Source organism: Pelophylax lessonae (genome assembly GCF_965119305.1).
Source record: "Pelophylax lessonae genome assembly, chromosome: 1".
In the NCBI taxonomy this organism is placed as follows: Eukaryota; Metazoa; Chordata; class Amphibia; order Anura; family Ranidae; genus Pelophylax; species Pelophylax lessonae.
In genome coordinates, this window is record NC_138768.1 from 623,644,819 (window position 1) to 623,665,666 (window position 20,848).

Here is a 20,848-nt window from a genome sequence, read left to right on the forward strand (position 1 = left end):
TAGGGGTCTTATAGACTTCTGATGCCTCCATAAAGAGAACCTGTCATCTACCAATGCTATCACTTAATGTGCTTGTTAGCCTTCTTGTAATAGCAATAAAATAAAAAAGTTAAAAAATGTAAACTACAATAAAATGCATTAAGAAACACAATTTAACAGCAACCCTGCCACCCCACACATACATCTAAATGCCAATGGAAGAGTGGGAAGCACAAGTGCATGTAAACAGCAATTACTCCACAATAATTGTAGCACAGAGTTGACTCTAAACAAATGACCTGTAAAGAGCATCACTTACATACAATTTTAGGTATCATAGTTTTTCGCCATTTCATGGGCTGTGCAATTTTAGGGCTTGACATGTTTGAAATCTTTTCGCTTGATGCAACCATATCTTTTATATTTTACCCATAAAACTGGGCAACTGGGTTGAATAAATTTAATAAACAGTTGTGCAAATATTGTGTGACATAAAAAATTGCAACTTCCACCGTTTTGTTCTACATGGCTTCTGCTTTCAGAAAATATTGAATGATTTGGCAGAGTGACAATATTTTCTAGAAAAAAATTCACATTTTAACTGCTTCCTACCCGCTGTATATAGTAAAATGACGAACGGGGGGGCACTCTCATTCTTGGTGAGATGAATGCAGGGAGATGAATGCCGATAACCGGCATTTCCTGTTTACTCTGTGATTGGACACAGCTGACCACATTGTAAAGAGCCAATGTCCGAGGGACACAACCCACCACTGATCGCTGCGCCGCATGTCCCCGCGGGCACGCAAATGCAGCAGAAATGGGAAGACGTCATATGCTGCCAGCGTTTGAGGAGAGACGGGAAGCGGCATTCCTCAGCGGGGATGTCTGCACTGACAATCAGGGCCCTGATGATCACTGCAGCCTCATCAGTTCCTATCAGTGATGCCTTTCAGTGCCCATCAGAGCTGCCTTTCAGTGCCCATCAGTGATGCCTGTCAGTGCCCATCAGTGCCTCCTCATCAGTGCGGCCTATCAGTGCCATCTATCAGTGCTGCCCTTCAGTGCCACCTCTCAGTTCCCATCAGTGCTGCCAATTAGTGCCCATTAATGCCGTCTATGCTGCCTATCAGTGCCCTTCAGTGCCGCCTATCAGTGCCCATCAGTACTTCTTATCGGTACCACCTGACAGTGCCCATTAGTGCTGCAAATTAGTGCCTTCTCATCAGTGCCCATCAGTGCTCATCAGTGCCCATCAGTGCAGCCTCATCAGTACCCACCAGTTCAGGCTATCAGTGCCCAACAGTGCAGCCCAATTAGCGCACATCGGTGAAGGAGAAAAATTACTTATTTACAACATTTTATTAAAAAAACTTTTTTTTTCAAGCGTTTTGGTCTTTTTTTTGTACGTTTAGCAAAAAATAAAAAACCCAGTGGTGATTACATATCACCAAAAGAAAACTCTATATGTCTCAAAAAATGATAAAATATTTGTTTGGGCACAGAGTTGCATGACCGCACAATTGTCATGCAAAGTGTGACAGCACTGAAAAGCTGAAAATTGGCCTGAACAGGAAGGGGGAGGGGGGGGGGTGCCTTGTAGGCAAATGGTTGATGAGTGAAAAAATGTAAAAATGCTCCGGGTAGAAAAATAGGTAAAGCTGAACTCCAGACACAAAAAAGTGTATTAAAATAAACTCAATAGCCCCAAACATATGAATCTACTTTGTGTGCACCAAATTACTTTGCAAACCCAGTTTCAGTGTCCATCAGTGATGCCTGTCAGTGCCTATCAGTGCCATCCATCAGTGCTGCCAATTAGTTCCCATTAATGCCGTCTATGCTTGTAAAAGTAGTAGTGGCACCATTACTGGGTTGTACATAGCCTGATCAGAGCTGCAGGAGGGACCCAGCATGTCCACCCACTACAGGCTGCCTGCAGAACTACAGAAGGGGGGCGGATACAAGACCAGTCATCCTGTACAAGAAGAGAGAGCAGCAGTGACCGGTCTTTATTACAGGAAGCTCCAGCACACAAGGAAAGTTTTACACCAGATTAATGCCCAAATCTGGAAGAAATACACAAAACACACCAAGGTTCAAGGAAGAATACACATGGCTCCTGTATGCAGACAATAATAAGCTTTAATGCATGTGAATGTGGTAGCGTTAAAGGCATCACACATTTTGAAGATGTAAAAAGCCATTGCCATTCCTTCTAGTGATGTGTTAGCCTTTTTCTGTGAAAGAGAAAAGAATTGGCATTTTTGGACATCAGCCACATTTACAGAGCTGCAGAATAATTTTGAAATGATAAGAAAGTTCTTGAATGGCAGGTACCCGTCTCTCTGCTATATGAGATGCAAGAAATTCCTGAGAGCTTCACATTCCATCTCTAAAGAGCTCACAAGTCTTCAGAAAGGTAAACTTTCTGTCTGACTACGTAGATCCACTTCAATGTTATCCGACAAAAATGTGATCTCTGACCTGCTTCAGAGTTTCAGCAAACAGTTTTTCTGTAATAAAAATCACCTGATTGTTTTCACTGGCCTGAAGCAGAGCATATAAATGATCTTATTATAGGGTAATATCCGTAGATAGAATTACCACATTTACACTTAAAAGAGAAGTATGGGAATTGTTTTTCATGCTTACCTAGGTACATGGGTGTCCGCGGGGAGGGGGGGCATCATTTGTAAGTCACCCATGCTCGGCCCCTTTTAGACAATGTCACAAGCTTTGGCTGTACTTCTCCTTTAAAGCATATCTATGGTCAAAATGTCATATATTCATTTCCGCATTGAATTCCAATTATTTCTAGTCTACTCCTATTAATCCTAATGGTCTTGAAGTTTGAAAACTTACTGTGTGAAGATCCCCACACATTTATTTCTTTGAATTCTGTGACACGTATTCACTATGCCCTGTGGGTAGGCACTGCTGTGTCACTTATTTCACAGAGCCTGCCTTCTGATCTATAGAGGTGCTAAGAGAAGGCATTTTAGGAAGTGGGATCAGTACAGGGATCACTACTATCATAGGATATATAGTCCTTATTTAATCCTGTTGGCACCACTCCTCCCAACATCCTTCAACCTTAAAATCAAAGGACAGAAAATTGTTTGCCAAACAGTGGCTGCATCCTTTAAGATGCAGCCATCGTTCAGGTATCCTGACAGCAGTGGGGGTCGGCTGTCAGAATACAATAGCCAGAAGCAGGAGATTGGAAGTGCTTGATAAAAAACACAGAGACATACTGGATCATGTAGATGAGCAATGGGGATGGTGCATGATCAGTGAAAGTGCTTGCCATCCAACACAGTCATTTTCCAGATTATAGGATAGATCATTAGGTAACAATAATGAGGATGCATGAGTAGTGCATGAAGAGATCTTCCAGGATAATGGATCATTAGGTAACAATAATGAGGATGCATGAGTAGTGCATGCAGAGATCTTCCAGGATAATGGATCATTAGGTAACAATAATGAGGATGCATGAGTAGTGCATGAAGAGATCTTCCAGGATAATGGATCATTAGGTAACAATAATGAGGATGCATTAGTAGTGCACGCAGAGATCTTCCAGGAAAATGGATCATTAGGTAACAATAATGAGGATGCATGAGTAGTGCATGCAGAGATCTTCCAGGATAATGGTTCATTAGGTAACAATAATGAGGATGCATGAGTAGTGCACGCAGAGATCTTCTAGGAAAATTGATCATTAGGTAACAATAATGAGGATGCATGAGTAGTGCATGCAGAGATCTTCCAGGATAATGGATCATTAGGTAACAATAATGAGAATGCATGAGTAGTGCATGCAGAGATCTTCCAGGATAATGGATCATTAGGTAACAATAATGAGGATGCATGAGTAGTGCACGCAGAGATCTTCCAGGATAATGGTTAATTAGGTAACAATAATGAGAATGCATGAGTAGTGCATGCAGAGATCTTCCAGGATAATGGATCATTAGGTAACAATAATGAGAATGCATGAGTAGTGCATGCAGAGATCTTCCAGGATAATGGATCATTAGGTAACAATAATGAGGATGCATGAGTAGTGCATGCAGAGATCTTCCAGGAAAATGGATCATTAGGTAACAATAATGAGGATGCATGAGTAGTGCACGCAGAGATCTTCCAGGAAAATGGATCATTAGGTAACAATAATGAGGATGCATGAGTAGTGCACGCAGAGATCTTCTAGGAAAATTGATCATTAGGTAACAATAATGAGGATGCATGAGTAGTGCATGCAGAGATCTTCCAGGATAATGGATCATTAGGTAACAATAATGAGGATGCATGAGTAGTGCACGCAGAGATCTTCCAGGAAAATGGATCATTAGGTAACAATAATGAGGATGCATGAGTAGTGCACGCAGAGATCTTCTAGGAAAATTGATCATTAGGTAACAATAATGAGGATGCATGAGTAGTGCACGCAGAGATCTTCCAGGAAAATGGATCATTAGGTAACAATAATGAGGATGCATGAGTAGTGCATGCAGAGATCTTAAAGGATAATGGATCATTAGGTAACAATAATGAGGATACATGAGTAGTGCACGCAGAGATCTTCCAGGATAATGGATCATTAGGTAACAATAATGAGGATGCATGAGTAGTGCACGCAGAGATCTTCCAGGAAAATGGATCATTAGGTAACAATAATGAGGATGCATGAGTAGTGCACGCAGAGATCTTCCATGATAATGGATCATTAGGTAATAATATTGAGGATGCATGAGTAGTGCACGCAGAGATCTTCCAGGATAATGGATCATTAGGTAACAATAATGAGGATGCATGAGTAGTGCACGCAGAGATCTTCCAGGATAATGGATCATTAGGTAACAATAATGAGGATACATGAGTAGTGCATGCAGAGATCTTCCATGGTAATGGATCATAAGGTAACAATAATGAGGATGCATGAGTAGTACACGCAGAGATCTTCCATGATAATGGATCATTAGGTAATAATATTGAGGATGCATGAGTAGTGCACGCAGAGATCTTCCAGGATAATGGATCATTAGGTAACAATAATGAGGATGCATGAGTAGTGCACGCAGAGATCTTCCAGGATAATGGATCATTAGGTAACAATAATGAGGATACATGAGTAGTGCATGCAGAGATCTTCCATGGTAATGGATCATAAGGTAACAATAATGAGGATGCATGAGTAGTACACGCAGAGATCTTCCATGATAATGGATCATTAGGTAATAATATTGAGGATGCATGAGTAGTGCACGCAGAGATCTTCCAGGATAATGGATCATTAGGTAACAATATTGAGGATGCATGAGTAGTGCACGCAGAGATCTTCCAGGATAATGGATCATTAGGTAACAATAATGAGGATGCATGAGTAGTGCATGCAGAGATCTTCCAGGATAATGGATCATTAGGTAACAATAATGAGGATGCGTGAGTAGTGCATGCAGAGATCTTCCAGGATAATGGATCATTAGGTAACAATAATGAGGATGCATGAGTAGTGCATGCAGAGATCTTCCAGGATAATGGATCATTAGGTAACAATAATGAGGATGCATGAGTAGTGCATGCAGAGATCTTCCAGGATAATGGATCATTAGGTAACAATAATGAGGATGCGTGAGTAGTGCACACAGAGATCTTCCAGCATTCTGGATCATGTAGATGAGAACAATAACTACTGTAAGGGGAGGCCTGTTCCCATCAAGTATTCCGTACAGATTTAAAGCTATTACAAATATTACAGTTAGGACAGATATAAAAAAAATGTTAATGCGGAAAGCAAATGGTGGGATTTAAAAAAAAGGTTGTAACGTTCCATGATCTGTCAGCCGGCTCCCACTGTTGGACATTCCAGCTATTACATTCCTTAGAGGCAGACAAAACTGGAAAGGGGTTGGGCTGTATGCTGAATGCAGTTTCACTGGGCACAAAGCCAACGCTGAAAAACAGGATTTTCATCTGTCTCTTACCGTACAGAACCAGATCTTCTATATGTCTATTTTTACACATCGTGACTTTTGTTGTCCTACTGCATAGTTGTAGCAGAGTATAACATGTGCATAGCTCCCAACTGTCCCTTGTTTCATGGGACTATCTTTGATATCGATAGACTGTCCCTAATTTCGAGGGACTGTCCCTGATATTGATAGTCTGTCCCTGATTTCGAGGGACTGTCCCTTATATCGATAGACTGTCCCTGATTTCGAGGGACTGTCCCTTATATCGATAGACTGTCCCTAATTTCGAGGGACTGTCCCTGATATTGATAGTCTGTCCCTGATTTCGAGGGACTGTCCCTTATATCGATAGACTGTCCCTGATTTGGAACAAAGTCCCTCTGTCCCTCTTTCCTCCTCATTTATCCCTCATTTTGGTCTAATTTATATATTTGTATATAAAAATCCACTTTTTATCTTTCAAAAAGTGTTTTGCAGTGCTAAAACTTTTATCCCATTTATAAATTGTTGCATTTTTACATTTTAAAAGCCAGTATAAAGGAATAGTGGTGGTAAAAAAAAAAAAAAGCACTTGTGGTTTTAACTAATCATTTTTTTGCACAAAAAAACATACTTTTTCTAAGAAGCGTCCCTCATTCCCATCTCAAAAAATTGGGAGGCATATATGTGTGTATGTATGTATGTGAATTGCCATAATGTATTACCATATAGTAAGAGAATATGAAGACTAATCTTGCCGACTTTCCTAGTTACCTGGCCGTCATGATTGATTTATGAAAATGCTAGTTACTTGGCTGTCAAGATGATGCAAGTTTCATGGTTTTTCTAGGTTCAGGGCTCATTTATATGTTTGTGTTGTTGTAACATACATTACATGCATTGCAGTGCCATTTATTTTGAATTGTACCTCAATGAACTAAGACAACCCAATTGCGATGCACATGGCAAAACGCAGTTGATTGCTTTTCTCCAGTTTTACACTGCATATACTACCTAGTACATGGGAACGTTGACCGCTTTTAATTAGCCCATAATTAGATTTATAGGACCTGCAGTCTGTTTACCATATCTCCAGACTTTAAATTTTGAGAATGAGGGACATGAGTGGAGACGCCATGTGGGGAACATAGCTCTCTGCGACAAAAATGGCCATGGCTTGAAGGGGTGGAGTGCAATTATAATGAAGATAGTTTAATTACAACACTGCAAAATGGGGCTTTAGTTAAAAAGTAAAATGATGGCCCTCCGATGAACTAAGAGCGCAGTGAGATAGCATACGGAGGCTAATCACACAGGACCCAACATGCAGGGCATTTATTGAAGGGTTTTGACAAGGATGGAGGGAACAGATATAACAAGTGTGGGTGAAAGTTCCAACAACGTACAAATTAGGAATCCAGGGGTGCCACCATATCCAGCAATGAAAACATTCAAGCCAGGGTAGCACCGCAAGTCCCAGCAGCCCCAGTGTTCAGGTAGCAGAAGACAAGACAGAGCTACAAGTTTAACTAGTCCCAATTTTCAGATAGCAGAAATTAGCCAGGGCAGAACTACAAGTCCCAGCAATCCCAGTGTTCAGATAGCAGAACATAGGCAGGGCAGAACTACAAGTCCCAGCAATCCCAGTGTTCAGATAGCAGAACATAGCCAGGGCAGAATTACAAGTCCCAGCAATCCCAGTGTTCAGATAGCAGAAATTAGCCAGGGCAGAACTACAAGTCCCAGCAATCCCAGTGTTTAGATAGCAGAACATAGGCAGGGCAGAACTACAAGTCCCAGCAATCCCAGTGTTCAGATAGCAGAACATAGCCAGGGCAGAATAACAAGTCCCAGCAATCCCAGTGTTCAGATAGCAGAACATAGCCAGGGCAGAACTACAAGTCCCAGCAATCCCAGTGTTCAGATAGCAGAACATAGCCAGGGCAGAATTACAAGTCCCAGCAATCCCAGTGTTCAGATAGCAGAACATAGCCAGGGCAGAATTACAAGTCCCAGCAATCCCAGTGTTCAGATAGGAGAACATAGCCAGGGCAGAACTACAAGTCCCAGCAATCCCAGTGTTCAGATAGCAGAACATAGCCAGGGCAGAATTACAAGTCCCAGCAATCCCAGTGTTCAGATAGCAGAACATAGCCAGGGCAGAACTAATAGTCCCAGCAATCCCAATGTTCAGATAGCAGAACATAGCCAGGGCAGAACTACAAGCTCCAGCATTCTCAGTGTTCAGATAGCAGAATACAGACAGGACAGAACTAAAGGAACAAAAGTTACAGATTTCAGATAGCAGTACATAGTCAGGAAAGAACTACAAGACCCAGGAGTCCCAGTGTTCAAATAGTAGATAGACCCAGGGCAGAACTACAAGACCCAGTAGTCCCAGTGTTCAAATAGTAGATAGACCCAGGGCAGAACTACAAGTCCCAGCAGTTCCAGGGTACCTTTAGCAGAACGTACACAGAATAGTGCTGAAAGAAATAGCTATTTACCTGTTATACTGACCCTTCATTCTCAGTGCTTTGACCTAGAACTAGCATGAAGTTGAAACACCTTAGGGCTCGTGCGCTCAGCCATATGAAAATACAGCAATTAGCATGCAGGATCTTGCTGGCAGACGTTGGCAGCAAGATTTTGCATAAACAGTGCTCTGTATGCTGTACTCATGTAACATTTGAGCAATGTTGCTAGAAACTAGAAGGCTTCTCAATTTAGCCACCTAGTATCCTTTATTTGCTACAATGCTGGCAACATCTTTCTGTTGCTGAAATCCAGGTGACTTCTCAAGAAAACCTAACATCTTTTCATTGCTAGCATGCAGGGAGCTTCTTACGAAAGGTGCCTAATGTCATTTTATTCCTAGGGCACAGGTGGCTTCTCAAGGAAGCTGCCTAGCTTCTGTCAGTTGCTAGGAAGCAGGCAGCTTTTCAATGAAGCCACCTTCAATTTCCAGGATGCAGGCAACCTCCTGCCATCGCGCTTCTGAAATCAGCTGCCTTGTGTCCTTCAGTTGCTAAGATTCAGTCAGGTTCTCAATAAAGTTGCCTAGGTACCTTTAGTTGCTAGGATGCAGGCAGTTTCCTTCCATTGTTAGAACACAGACAGCTTCACAAGGACCTAGCATCCTTTCATTGCTAGCATGCTGGTTGACTCTTAAGAAAACTGCCTAGTTTCCTTTGTTTTCCTGAATGCAGGCAACTTCCTTCTGTTGCTAGAATGCTTCTTAAGGAGACCTAGCATTCTTTCATTACTAGCATCCAGGTGACTTCTTGTGGAAGCTGCCAAACATCCTTCCATTGCTAGGACACAGATGACTTCTCTAAGGAAGCTGTCTACATTCCTTTGGTTGCTAGGATGCAGGCAGCTTTTTAATGAATCCCCCTAGTTTCCGTCAGTTACTAGGATGCGGGCAAGCTCCTGCCGTTGCTAGGATGCAGGTGGCGTCTGAAGTCAGCCGCTTAGCATTCTTCAGTTGCTAGGATGCAAGCAGCTTCTCAATGATACTGCCTAGGTACCTTCAATTGAAAGGATGCAGGAAGCTTCCTTCCATTGTTAGGACACTGATGGCTTCTCAAGGAAACTTAGCATCCTTTCATTGCTAGGACACAGGTGACTTCTCAAGAAAGCTACCTAGCTTTGTTTGGTTACTAGGATGCAGGCAGCTTCCTTCTATTGCTAGCATGCAGAAGGCTTCTCAAGGAAGCATAGAGTCTTTTGATTGCTAGGACAAAGGTGGCTTCTCAATGAAGCCACATAGCTTGCTTCCGTTGCTAGTACGCAGGTGGCTTCTTAAGGAGACCTAGCATTCTTTCATTACTAGCATCCAGGTGACTTCTTGTGGAAGCTGCCTAACATCCTTTCATTGCTCAAGGTCCTTAAGGAAATATTTCTATTGCTGACATGCAGGTGACTTCTTAAGAAAGTCATCTAACATCCTTCCATTGCTAGCATGCAGGCAGCTTCTCAATAAGCTACCTAGAATCCTGCTGTTGCTAGGACGCAGTCAGCTCAAATAGACTGTATTTGCTCTGTACAGTGTATGCATGTAAACGCTATCACAATTGGTTATGTGCATGCACATAAAAATGACCATATGCACTGATTTTTCTACTTTTTTGTGTTTTTTTAATTCATTTTTTATGTTTTTTTATTATCGTCATCCAATACTATTTTTTGTAATGGAATTCACCTGTAAATATGAAAAAGAACAGCGGCATGCTACCATGCTTACATGTCCTTGTATGTTGCTCTCTTAAGCTATTTTATTGTTCTAAAAATTTAGTTCCCAGATTTTAAAAAGAACCAGCCACAAGTGGGCTTGTGCACAAACCTGAAGAGTCAATCTTAAATTACTATAATTACATATTTTTTAAAAAAAATATATTACCCTTTATTTACAGTAAATACACTTACTTTGTACCTGACACCTCAGAGATTGGAGGTCGGCTAGATGACAGGCCAGCAGCTGTTAGACTTCAAGAAACCTTTGACCTTTTGACTGCTTCAGAAATGGCAGTTCCCTATTTCTGTCCTCACAGGTTACTTTTAAAAGCTTAAATAATAAAAAGTTTTATTTTAGAAAATAACTTGTCAGGATGCACATATGCAAACTGACACCCCAAACTACTTTTGAACAAACAAGCTTCAAGATTGTCATGCTTCCTCTACTTTCTCTATTTTATTTACTGACTTGCAGGCACATATATATATCCTGCATTGAAACGTCCCTTATTCCTGGTCAGTGACTCACTAAGGTCTTTTTTATATTGGCCTAACTACTAACTACTAACTTGCGTTCTGCAGTAGATCATGTTGTCAGCAGTGGCTGGCCCATAATTAGCAAGCATTCAGGTGGGGACATGTCACTGCGCCACCTAAACATGTCCATTGGATGTGGTTGCAGCATGGCCCCATTCTTCTCTGTGACCCACTGTACATGTATTGCCCTATTTTTTTTTTTTTTGCAGCAATGTGTATGGGGCTGTCCGTCAGCCATTGCTCATTTTAAGAGGTGGATGAGTTGGGGTAAAAACGCTCCTCAACCTAGTGCTGTATCTTGGCCTAGGCCAACAAGGCCCAGGCCTAGGGCGGCACTTTGCAGGGGGCAGCAAAAAAGCTGCACCCAGCACAAAAAAAACAGCCTTCTCCAGCTTTCGCACGAAAAGGGTCCCCGCCAGTTTGCACTACACTTTTAGTATAGTGCCAGTCTTATTGGGCGAATTGGGCCGGTGCCAGTCTTATTGGGCGAATTGGGCCAGAGGGCAGAGCCCAGGAGGCAATTCAGGCTGGCAGCCCCATAAAGTGATCACTCTGCTACCTGCCAGTATGATAATACCGGCTGGTGAGGACATTCAGACAGACCACAGGCCGCCGACCACACTTAATACAACTGGCCTGATGGCCGCCAATGCTAATAAGTTTGGCACTGCAGCCTAATGCTCCGCCTACCCTCCTCCACCCCCAGGTATGGCAGGCATCATGTCAAAAATATAATTTCATTTCTTTAAAAATCATTATCCTTGAGCAAGCATATTGCATAATTACTATGGACTTCCTAGTCATTATACAAATGAGTGAAATAATACTATGATTACAATCAGTGGCAGCAAACACAAGTCCAAATATCCTAAAAGAAAGGAGAAATCTTACTAATCCAGTGACATAAGGCTGTACTAATGGGCACTGATAAGGCTGCACTGATGGCCACTGATGTTGGGTTGGGTACTGATAAACTGCACTGATGGGCACTGATGAGGCTACACTGATAAGGCAGCACGAATATGCTTCACTGATGGGCACTGATGAGGCTGCACTGATGTGTATGAGGCTGCACTGATAAGCTTCACTGATGGGGCTGCACTAATATGCTGCCCTGATGGGCACTGATATGTTGTACTTATGGGCACTAATAGGCTGCACTGATGGCCGCTGATGAGGAGGCACTGATCAGCTGCACTGATAAGGCAGCACTGATGGGCACTGATATGATGCACCAATAGGCTGCACTAATGGGCACTGAAAGGCTGCACTGGTGGCCACTGATGAGGTTGCACTGATGGGTAGTAATGAGGCAGCACTGATAAGGCTGCACTGATGGGCACTGATGAGGCTAAACTTATGGGAACTGATGAGGATGCACTGATGGGCACTGATAGACTCTGGTTGTGGTTGTGGTCTGTGGTTTACAGGTGGCAGGGCATGTCATAAACAGGAACGGGTGGGTCATATTTCAATTGGGGAGTGCCTAAGTTTAGTCAGGCCTAGGGCAGCACAAAACCTAAATACACCACTGCCTCAACCATGAGAAAAAAGGGTCTAAGAAATACAACAAAGATAAAGATGATAACCCTGGAACCAACATCATTAAAAACAAGTCCACAAGTTGTCTTAATTCATTTATATTTCTTTGCACTTTCCTCCATGGGGACTCTAAGCCAGGGGTCCTTACCCCCAGGCTGTGGACCAGTACCAGTACGTAGCCTGTTGATGACCGGGCCGCATGGCAGGTGGTGAGTGGCAACCGCATTCTTCGATAGTTCTGTCTGGACAGCAGACACCGCTCACTTCCTCCTCTGCGGCTGTACCACTCAGCCTGAATGTCTTCTCCAGCATCTCCTGCCCGGCCACCGATGTCATCCTATCAGCAGGGCAGGGTGTGGGAGCAGCTGAAGATCTGCACAGGGAGCTTGAGTCTTTTCATATTAAAAAGCAGGTAATGACCTGCTTGTTAACATGATAAGTTGGGCAGCTTTCCCCCTCCGTCCAGAACTGCAGCTCCCCCCTCCCCCTGCCCTGCTGATAGAATGACATCGGTGGCCAGGCGGGAGATTACACGGGCTGATAACTGTCTCTGCCCTGCCATAGGTAGGACTGTGCAGGGGAGGCAGAAGTTAAAAGGAGGCACTGTGATTTTGGAGAGGAAAGGGGGGGGCATGACTGCTAGGGGCACTGTGATGGGGCTGTGATTGCTAGGGGCGCTGCAATGTAAAGGGGCACTGTGATATAAAGGAGACTGCACTGCAAAGGGGCACTGTAATTATTGCAGTGCCTCTTATCAGTGCAGTCTCTTCTACATCACAGTGCCCCTTTACAGTGCAGTCTCCTTTACATCACAGTGCCCCTTTACAGTGCAGTCTCCTTTACATCACAGTGCCCCTTTACAGGGCAGTCCCCTTTACATCACAGTACCCCTTTACAGTGCAGTCCCCTTTACATCATTGTACCCCTTTACAGTGCAGTCTCCTTTACATCACAGTGCCCCTTTACAGTGCAATCCTCTTTACATCACTGTACCCCTTTACAGTGCAGTCCCCTTTACATCATAGTGCCCCTTTACAGTGCAGTCCACTTTACATCACAGTACCCCTTTACAGTGCAGTCCCCTTTACATCATAGTGCCCCTTTACAGTGCAGTCCACTTTACATCACAGTGCCCCTTTACAGTGCAGTCCCGTGTAAATCACAGTACCCCTTTACAGTGCAGTCCCCTTTACATCACAGTACCCCTTTAAAGTGCAGTCCCCTGTAAATTACAGTACCCCTTTACATCACAGTGGCCCTTTACAGTGCAGTCCCAGTTACATCACAGTGCCCCTTTACAGTGTAGTCCCCTTTACATTACAGTGTCCCTTTATAGTGCAGCCCCTTGTACATCACAGTGCCCCTTTACAGTGCAGTCCCCTTTACATTACAGTGTCCCTTTACAGTGCAGTCCCTTGTACATCACAGTACCCCTTTACAGTGCAGTCCCTGTTAAATTAATTTTAAGTGGACTGCACTGTAATGTAAGGAGGGTTGTGATGTGAAAGGGAACTGAGGACACTGTGGGACAGCTTTAAAGAGGGAAATGTGATGTAAAGGGGGGACTGTTGGACACTCCGCTGATATAAAGGGGGGACTGTGCTGTAAAGGGGGGTTGTGGTGTGAAGGGGTCTGAGGACCGACTTGGTGAATATCTGAACCCCCCCCCCCCCCCCCCAGGTCCCTGGAAAAATTGGCTGCCACTAAGCTGGTCCCTGGTGGCAAAAAGGTTGGGGACTGTTGCTCTAAGCGCTTTATCAGCTGCTGGGGCAGCCATCTTGAACATGCTCAGTACATTATCATACTAGGGCCAATTTTATACAGGAGCTAATGAACCTAGCAGGATGTGTTTGGAGTGTGGTAAGAAGCTGGAGTATTCTTGGAAAACCCATACAAGCACAGGGAGCATATGCAAACCCCATGTAGATAGTGTCCTAACCAGGACTTGAACTGAGGATCCCACCGCTGCAAGGTAAAGGTATCAATGACAATGACTTGAGCTTTTCAGTTTCCAGAATTAATAAAATAGGACGCATTTAACACAAAGAATAAAGTTGTGTTCTGAATTCAACCTTCCATACCACCTGTTCTCTATCTGATTGTAAACACAGCTCTATAAAGCCTGATGTGTGTGCTGCCAGTGGCAGTCTCTGCTCTACTATTCCAGTTTATCCTTGTATCATGCTGGGAACATAATGAGCATCCTCCTAACTAGATCTGTCACACACTAATGTTAGTTAACTGGTTCTTCATGTTACAAGCTCATTTCCTAATTAGGTCAGTGACATTTTGTTTAACCTACATAACTGTTCTTCTTTTCCTTCATTTACTAAAGAATCTCCTACTGTCAAAATCAATGTTATGTTTGTAATTGGAAAGAGTATAAAGTAAAAGTAATACCGATATATTACATTTTCTGGATTTGGATTTAAGGGTATTACATCTAAAAAAAAACGGTGTTGGGAGAAATGTGTTGGTTCTAAAAGCTAATTGATATGCTTCAATACTTGGGTTGCTGATATACAGCAAGCATTAAGCAAGTAGTCAAATGAGCAATAAGTACTGCTGGCCTGCATACTTACTGTGCGTCTGTGACTCATTGAGGTTTATTATCCTAGAAAGAATTTTCAATTTGCAAGGTAAATGCTCACTTAGTTTAGTGAAAAAGGGCTTGTTCACACAGGTGCTAAAAACACAGCATACAGATGCATACTAGTGATCGACCGACATCGTTTTTCCGTTGCTGATACCGATACTTTGGCCCTTGCATATCGGTATCGGCCGATATTGGCCGATATTTTTTTTTTAATTTTATCACTTGACAGGTACTGTTGTGGAGGGATCTGGGGTCCTTAAAGACCCCAAACCCCTCCTCTGCACTTAAAAGCATTCAAAATGCCAAGTTTGGCTGTTTTAAATGCTGTCATTTTTTGGAATCTGGCGGTGAGTACCCGAAAGTGATGTCATGACATCACTTCTGGGTTTTTACGTATAAGCCCGATCAGAGCCTTTGATCGGGTCTTCGGTGGCCGTGCAGGCTGGTTGCCTAGGTCTCCCGGTGGGACGGGAGACCCGGGCGAGCCGCGGAAGACGGCAAGAGGGGGGGGGGTGTCCCCTCTTGCTCCTTGCAATGATAGCCGTGTGGCTTCTCAGCCGCATCGGTTGTCATTACAAGACAGCCGACCATCGTCTATGGACGCCGGTACCAGGGTGATGCCTCTAGCTGCAGGCATCACTCCGGTACGAGCACTTTCCCGAAATATCGGCAATATCGGTAACCTCCGGGACCGATTCCGATATATCGGGGAAAGTGCATATCGGCCCTCGATATATCGGCTTTGCCGATAATCGGTCGATCCCTAATGCATACAGTTATAGTTTTTTATGCATCTGTGTGTAGCTGTATGTAAGCCTAAGGGCCCATTCACACAGCTGCTTCTAGGGCCATAATGTTCCACTGCGTTTAGCAGCATAAATTGAAAAAAACAATAGGACTGGCTGTGTCTCGGGCATTAAATTTCAGTATTATTTACACTGCAGATATAAAAATGTTTGTGTAACATTTACATTTGTACAAGAGTACATCAATAATGCAGCCTGGCTGGCTGACATGTGAGAAGTCCACACTGACTACACACTGTTGCTAAATCTTGGTTGCTTAATGACCACCTGTGTTCTAGTAACCAACAATGATAGGCAGAAAGAGCTGCTTGCATTTTAGCAATCAAGGATGCTATGTGGCAAGTGTCTCTTGCATCCTAGCAACCAAGGATGCTCAGTAGCAGGATCCAAGGCAGCAAAGCTGTCTGCATCCTAGCAACCAAGTGATACTAGGTGGCAAGGGTCCGCTGCATGCTAGCAACCAAAGACACTAGTTGTCAGGAGCCCCCTGCTTCCTAACAACCAAGATCAGAAAGTGGCGAGAGCTGCCTGCATCCAACAACCTATCAGGGGCCTATCGATCCAGTGTAACACTGTTGATTTATGCATGTTGGCTGGTGGTGACCAATAGGAGCCCATGTACACTGTCCTGAGTTACACAAACATTACCTGCACACTGAATAAAAATGCCGGATCTTGCTCCCAGCTTCTGGCAGCAAGATCCTGCATTTTACATTGTGATTAGTTAACACTCATCTGAATGAAGCTGTTTTCAGTTAAGTCATTTCATTATGTGCCAGTAAAATCCTAGTTTTTAAATTCTCTTGTTCATTATTGGGTATTCAAAGAAACACAGTTTCACCTTATTTACTAAGGTGTGTGAACATCATTTTCTTCTTCAGTACATCAAACATTATACCTGGGTAACCAGCTTTTTCAGAAAAGGTCAGAAATCTGAGTTTATGTGTAACTTTCCTCAAATATAGTGTCAGACAGATACTTCTAGCTGTGTTTTTTATAAATACCTTTAAAATTTTCACAATTTAAGATATTTGCTAATTAATGTTTCATATATACATATCTTATATTGTATAATTGTATCTGATTAAGTACAATATATTAAGTATGCATTATTCCTGATTGTGTTTCACTTAGGAAAGAGATGATGGAAGATCTATGTCGTTCCCTGCTAGAAGCCTTTCATCTGCCAGTTCACAACCATTTGGCTCACCACTATCGCCCATGCTTTTTCAGCCAGCACCAGGATATGTGGGAAAATCAGCCACAACACCAGAAACACCAGGGAAGAGGTTAACTCCATGGGAAGCGGCAGCCAAGTCCCCACTAGGGTTTGTGGATGATGCGTTCCTGTCCCAAAATGTACACGAGTCGGTATCTTCCAATGTAGTGTCTGCTGCACGTAGAAAGACTTTACCAGGACCTCCAGCAGCTTGGAAGACCACCTCCAATGTACCAACCGCAGGTCTCTATAGAGGCTTATCTGAAAATAAGCGTAATAGTATTTCAACAGTACCAAAAAATGTAGTGTCTGCACCTTCTTTGCAATGTGGTTACCAGCTCAGGCATCCATATTTAAGTACACACTCTATAACCAATGCTCGATCTCTACCTTTGGATACTAGGTCAGAGTATGGCATGTCAACAGGTCATAATCCAAACTTCAACCCTTATCCTAGGGCCTGGAGAAGCTAAGTATTAAACTGCTTACTAATTCAACCTCTAAGCTATGATAATGGCCCAGTGGTAGTGAAGCTGTTCCTAGGTTGTGGTATGGGCTGAGCATATACATAACTTCCCTGTGATCAGAGGGATTAAGATGTAAAGTCCTTCTTTATGCAACATTTTATAAATGCTGAGATGTTAATGCCTTTGAACAGTTTTTCAAGTTGGGCCTCATGAACACAGACATGTAGAGGCTGTAGAGTCTTCCAGCTTAAAATCCCCAGAGCTGCTTCAGCCAAATACCCATCTTTAGGCCTATGACCTTTACTAAATGTTATCTTTCTTTCATTGTGTTTCTTGTAAGAAGCAATTTCTTGTATAAGACCCTTCCAAAGTTATGACGATCTACTTTCTACGACCCACCTACATCATGACGATTGTAATTTTGTACTGATCCCTATGTGACACCTGTTTTCCTGTTTACCTATAACGATCTACCTGTTTTCCTAAAACGTGACTCACTATTATTGCATACATAAAAGAATCACTCCCAGTGAGTTGCAGGTGTGATGCACAGCTGCCTATACAACTGAATGGCTGTATATGGCCGTGTAAACACCAATGATTGTGCATGGCCATTTATGCACACATGCGGGTCCAGCATGAAAGTACCACGTTCAGGGAAATGTGTCATACATACATGCCAAGGTCAACTGTGCATATACATGAGTAAGGCAGTGTACAGTCATTTAGGAATAGGAGAGGGAAGCCGCTCAGGTGAGGCTAATGACTCGTTTCCACTGAGCGGAACGGTTCGGGTCGGTACAGTTTGGAAGGGTTAGAATGGTCCGGTCTATTCAGGTGAGCGTTTCCACTGCAAGTCGGGCCACCAGGGACCATGCGGGGTTTACACCAAATGAGGTGTTTGTTTTGCTCTTTCATTTGACGTGAGCATTGAAGTTTTCCTGTCCGCCAATCAGTGGAATCTATTGTGCGACGCCAGTAGCTCCGCCCTAACCGTACCGTACCATTTCCTATGGCCCTACATCTGAAGCAGGACCAGGAATGGTGTGGTTTGGTTCGGTTGTATGGGCCACTTTCATAATGGAAACACTCAAATTAGCGTACCGTACCGAACTGACCCGAACCGATCCGTTCAGTGGAAACGAGGCATAAGTAGACCGGTGCTGGTCAGATCCGACATCCAGAACTAGCACAAACTAAAGAAGTTGGACCGCACTCGGAGAAGTATGAAATCAAAGATGTCTTTTATTTCTCATAAATGAATCCATACAGACAGTGCATTGAGAGACATGCCAGGTTGCACTGTCTGTATGGATTAGTTTATGAGGAATAAAAGACATCTTTGATTTCATACTGGTCCAACTTCTTTGGTTTGTGCTAGTGTACAGTCATTCACTTGCATACCTCCTAACTTTTTGAGTTGGGAAGGAGGGACACCTATTAGCAAAAAGTATGTAGGCATAGGACATATACCCCTGCCATGCATGGGTATACCCACATGGTAAACCCACAAGTACTTTTTTTTTTTTTTTTTTACCACTACTATTCCTTTATACTGGCTTTTGAAATGTACAAATGCAGCAATATAGAAATTGGATGAAAGGTTTAGCACTATGAAACACTTTTTGAAGTATAAAAAGTGCATTTTATATACAAATATATAGATGAGACCAAAGTGAGGTACAAATGAGGAGAAAAGAGGGGCAGAGGGACTTTGTTCCAAATAAGGGACAGTCCCTCGAAATCAGGGACAGTCCCTTGAAATCAGGGACAGTTGGGAGCTATACACATGTATGGGCAACTGTACAAGTTATCTCTGGCTCGTCAGGCATAGGAAAGTACCGGGGATTTTAAGCTAGAAGACAATGCAGCCTCTAGATATCTGTGTACATGAAATCTGTAAAATAAAGTCTTGCTCATACATTGCATACAGCACAAGTATTTTCCTAAGAAGTCAAATAGCTATCATTATTTTCAGCATTGCATTGTTGGGTTTTTATCACCGTTGGTAGTACAGTATTTCTCACTGACAAGCTGAAAATGTATCCTTGTATTTTAGATTATTGAGAAGTATTTCATGATTTGCTGTCTGATGACACCTGTCAGCTCTTTATATTATTTACAACAGCAAAAAACAGGAACTTTCTTTTTTCTCACTAGCAAGTATGGCTGTAGAATTTCAGAAATAGAGATTTTACACCCAAACAATAAACCGGCAATCACAAGTCCCTAGACAAATATCGTGCATTCCTAGGCATCTGTGAGTGATGCCTACTTTTCATTCTGTCACAAAGCTTCTTATGTGATGACTGCCACAAAAATATAAAAAATACTGTGATGCTGGCACACTGGCGTTATATGGCTACCACTGGGCTATATAGTTTATGGTAATATGCAGAGAAAAAGGGATAGCTGTAAAATACAAGATGTACAGAGAGTGACCCTTTTCAGCAGTATCCACCTCTTCCACTTCTGCCTCCTCTGTGGGCATTTGCTCTGAATTTACTCAGATATGGTAAAACAAGGCAACATTATAAGTAATATTGTACTTAGATGCTTTCTGTTATTTGGTACTGAGTGCTCTTTTCAGTAAAACCTTTAATTTACGAACATTTTGCCCAAAACAAGGATTGGGCAGACTGCAGTAACCATGCCAATAAGCTTAACAATAATTTGTTGGATCTTTATTTCGCTTAGTTATTGCTGGTGACATCAGCAAATAAATAGGTAACCTCTAGTTATCTACTCCTTCATAATAGGACTTATGTGAATCACCCTATGGGCAATTTAAATAAATCAGAATATTTTACCAACACCAACAGGGAAATTATTAAATCACCTACTGACCCAATGTAGCACAGCAGGACCATCATGTTTGTTCTAAAGGAGCACAGTGCTGTTAGTTTCAAAATGTAAAATAAGTAAATATGATAAACGTTCCTATCTACTAATGCTAGCACCATAAGGATTAAAATAGTCAGTGTTGATTGAAAACTTTTATTTTACCTAGACCGTAACAGTTAATCTCACCCTAACACTTAACCAAACCAAGTACACCCTTTGCAAAAATGTAGTACATGCACTAGCACTGATATATTAGATAAAAAGTGCATTTACAGAATTTTTGCATTGAATCCTGCATAGCATTGCCCTTGCAGTCAACACGTCATGGGTGCAGTGCACAGAATTCTGCAAAACGTTCCCCCAAACTCAGGTCCTTACAGAGATATGGACGAGGCAAGAGGACGGCAGCTGAACCAGTCCGCAGTTCACAGTGGTAAGGCTGGAAAGATAGACAGAGCACTGTGCACATTTCTATTCTGCCCCGATGACAAATGGGACTTGTAGTACTGTAACTTGTAGTAATATAAACAATAACAAACCTGAATGGGTGAAGCCACACACAGCCACAAAAAAAAAAAAAAATCACAGGATTCCCCTAGTAGGAGCACCCTGCAATTCAAGTAAGTAGGGAAGGGGGCAGATGTTTTATGTTACGCCCTAAA

At 42.7% G+C, this 20,848-nt stretch overlaps 1 protein-coding gene across 1 annotated transcript in view; it reads left to right on the forward strand.

Moving 5' to 3' along the window:
• Window positions 1–17,777, forward strand: part of SYNPO2 (synaptopodin 2) — a 367,383-nt gene extending 349,606 nt beyond the window's left edge. Inside the window, exon 5 of the mRNA XM_082242998.1 lies at window positions 16,791–17,777. Coding sequence (XP_082099124.1) covers window positions 16,791–17,348 — 558 coding nt within the window. The 3' untranslated portion in view covers window positions 17,349–17,777. The remainder of the gene's footprint in view (window positions 1–16,790) is intronic.
• The last annotated feature ends 3,071 nt before the right edge of the window (window positions 17,778–20,848 follow it).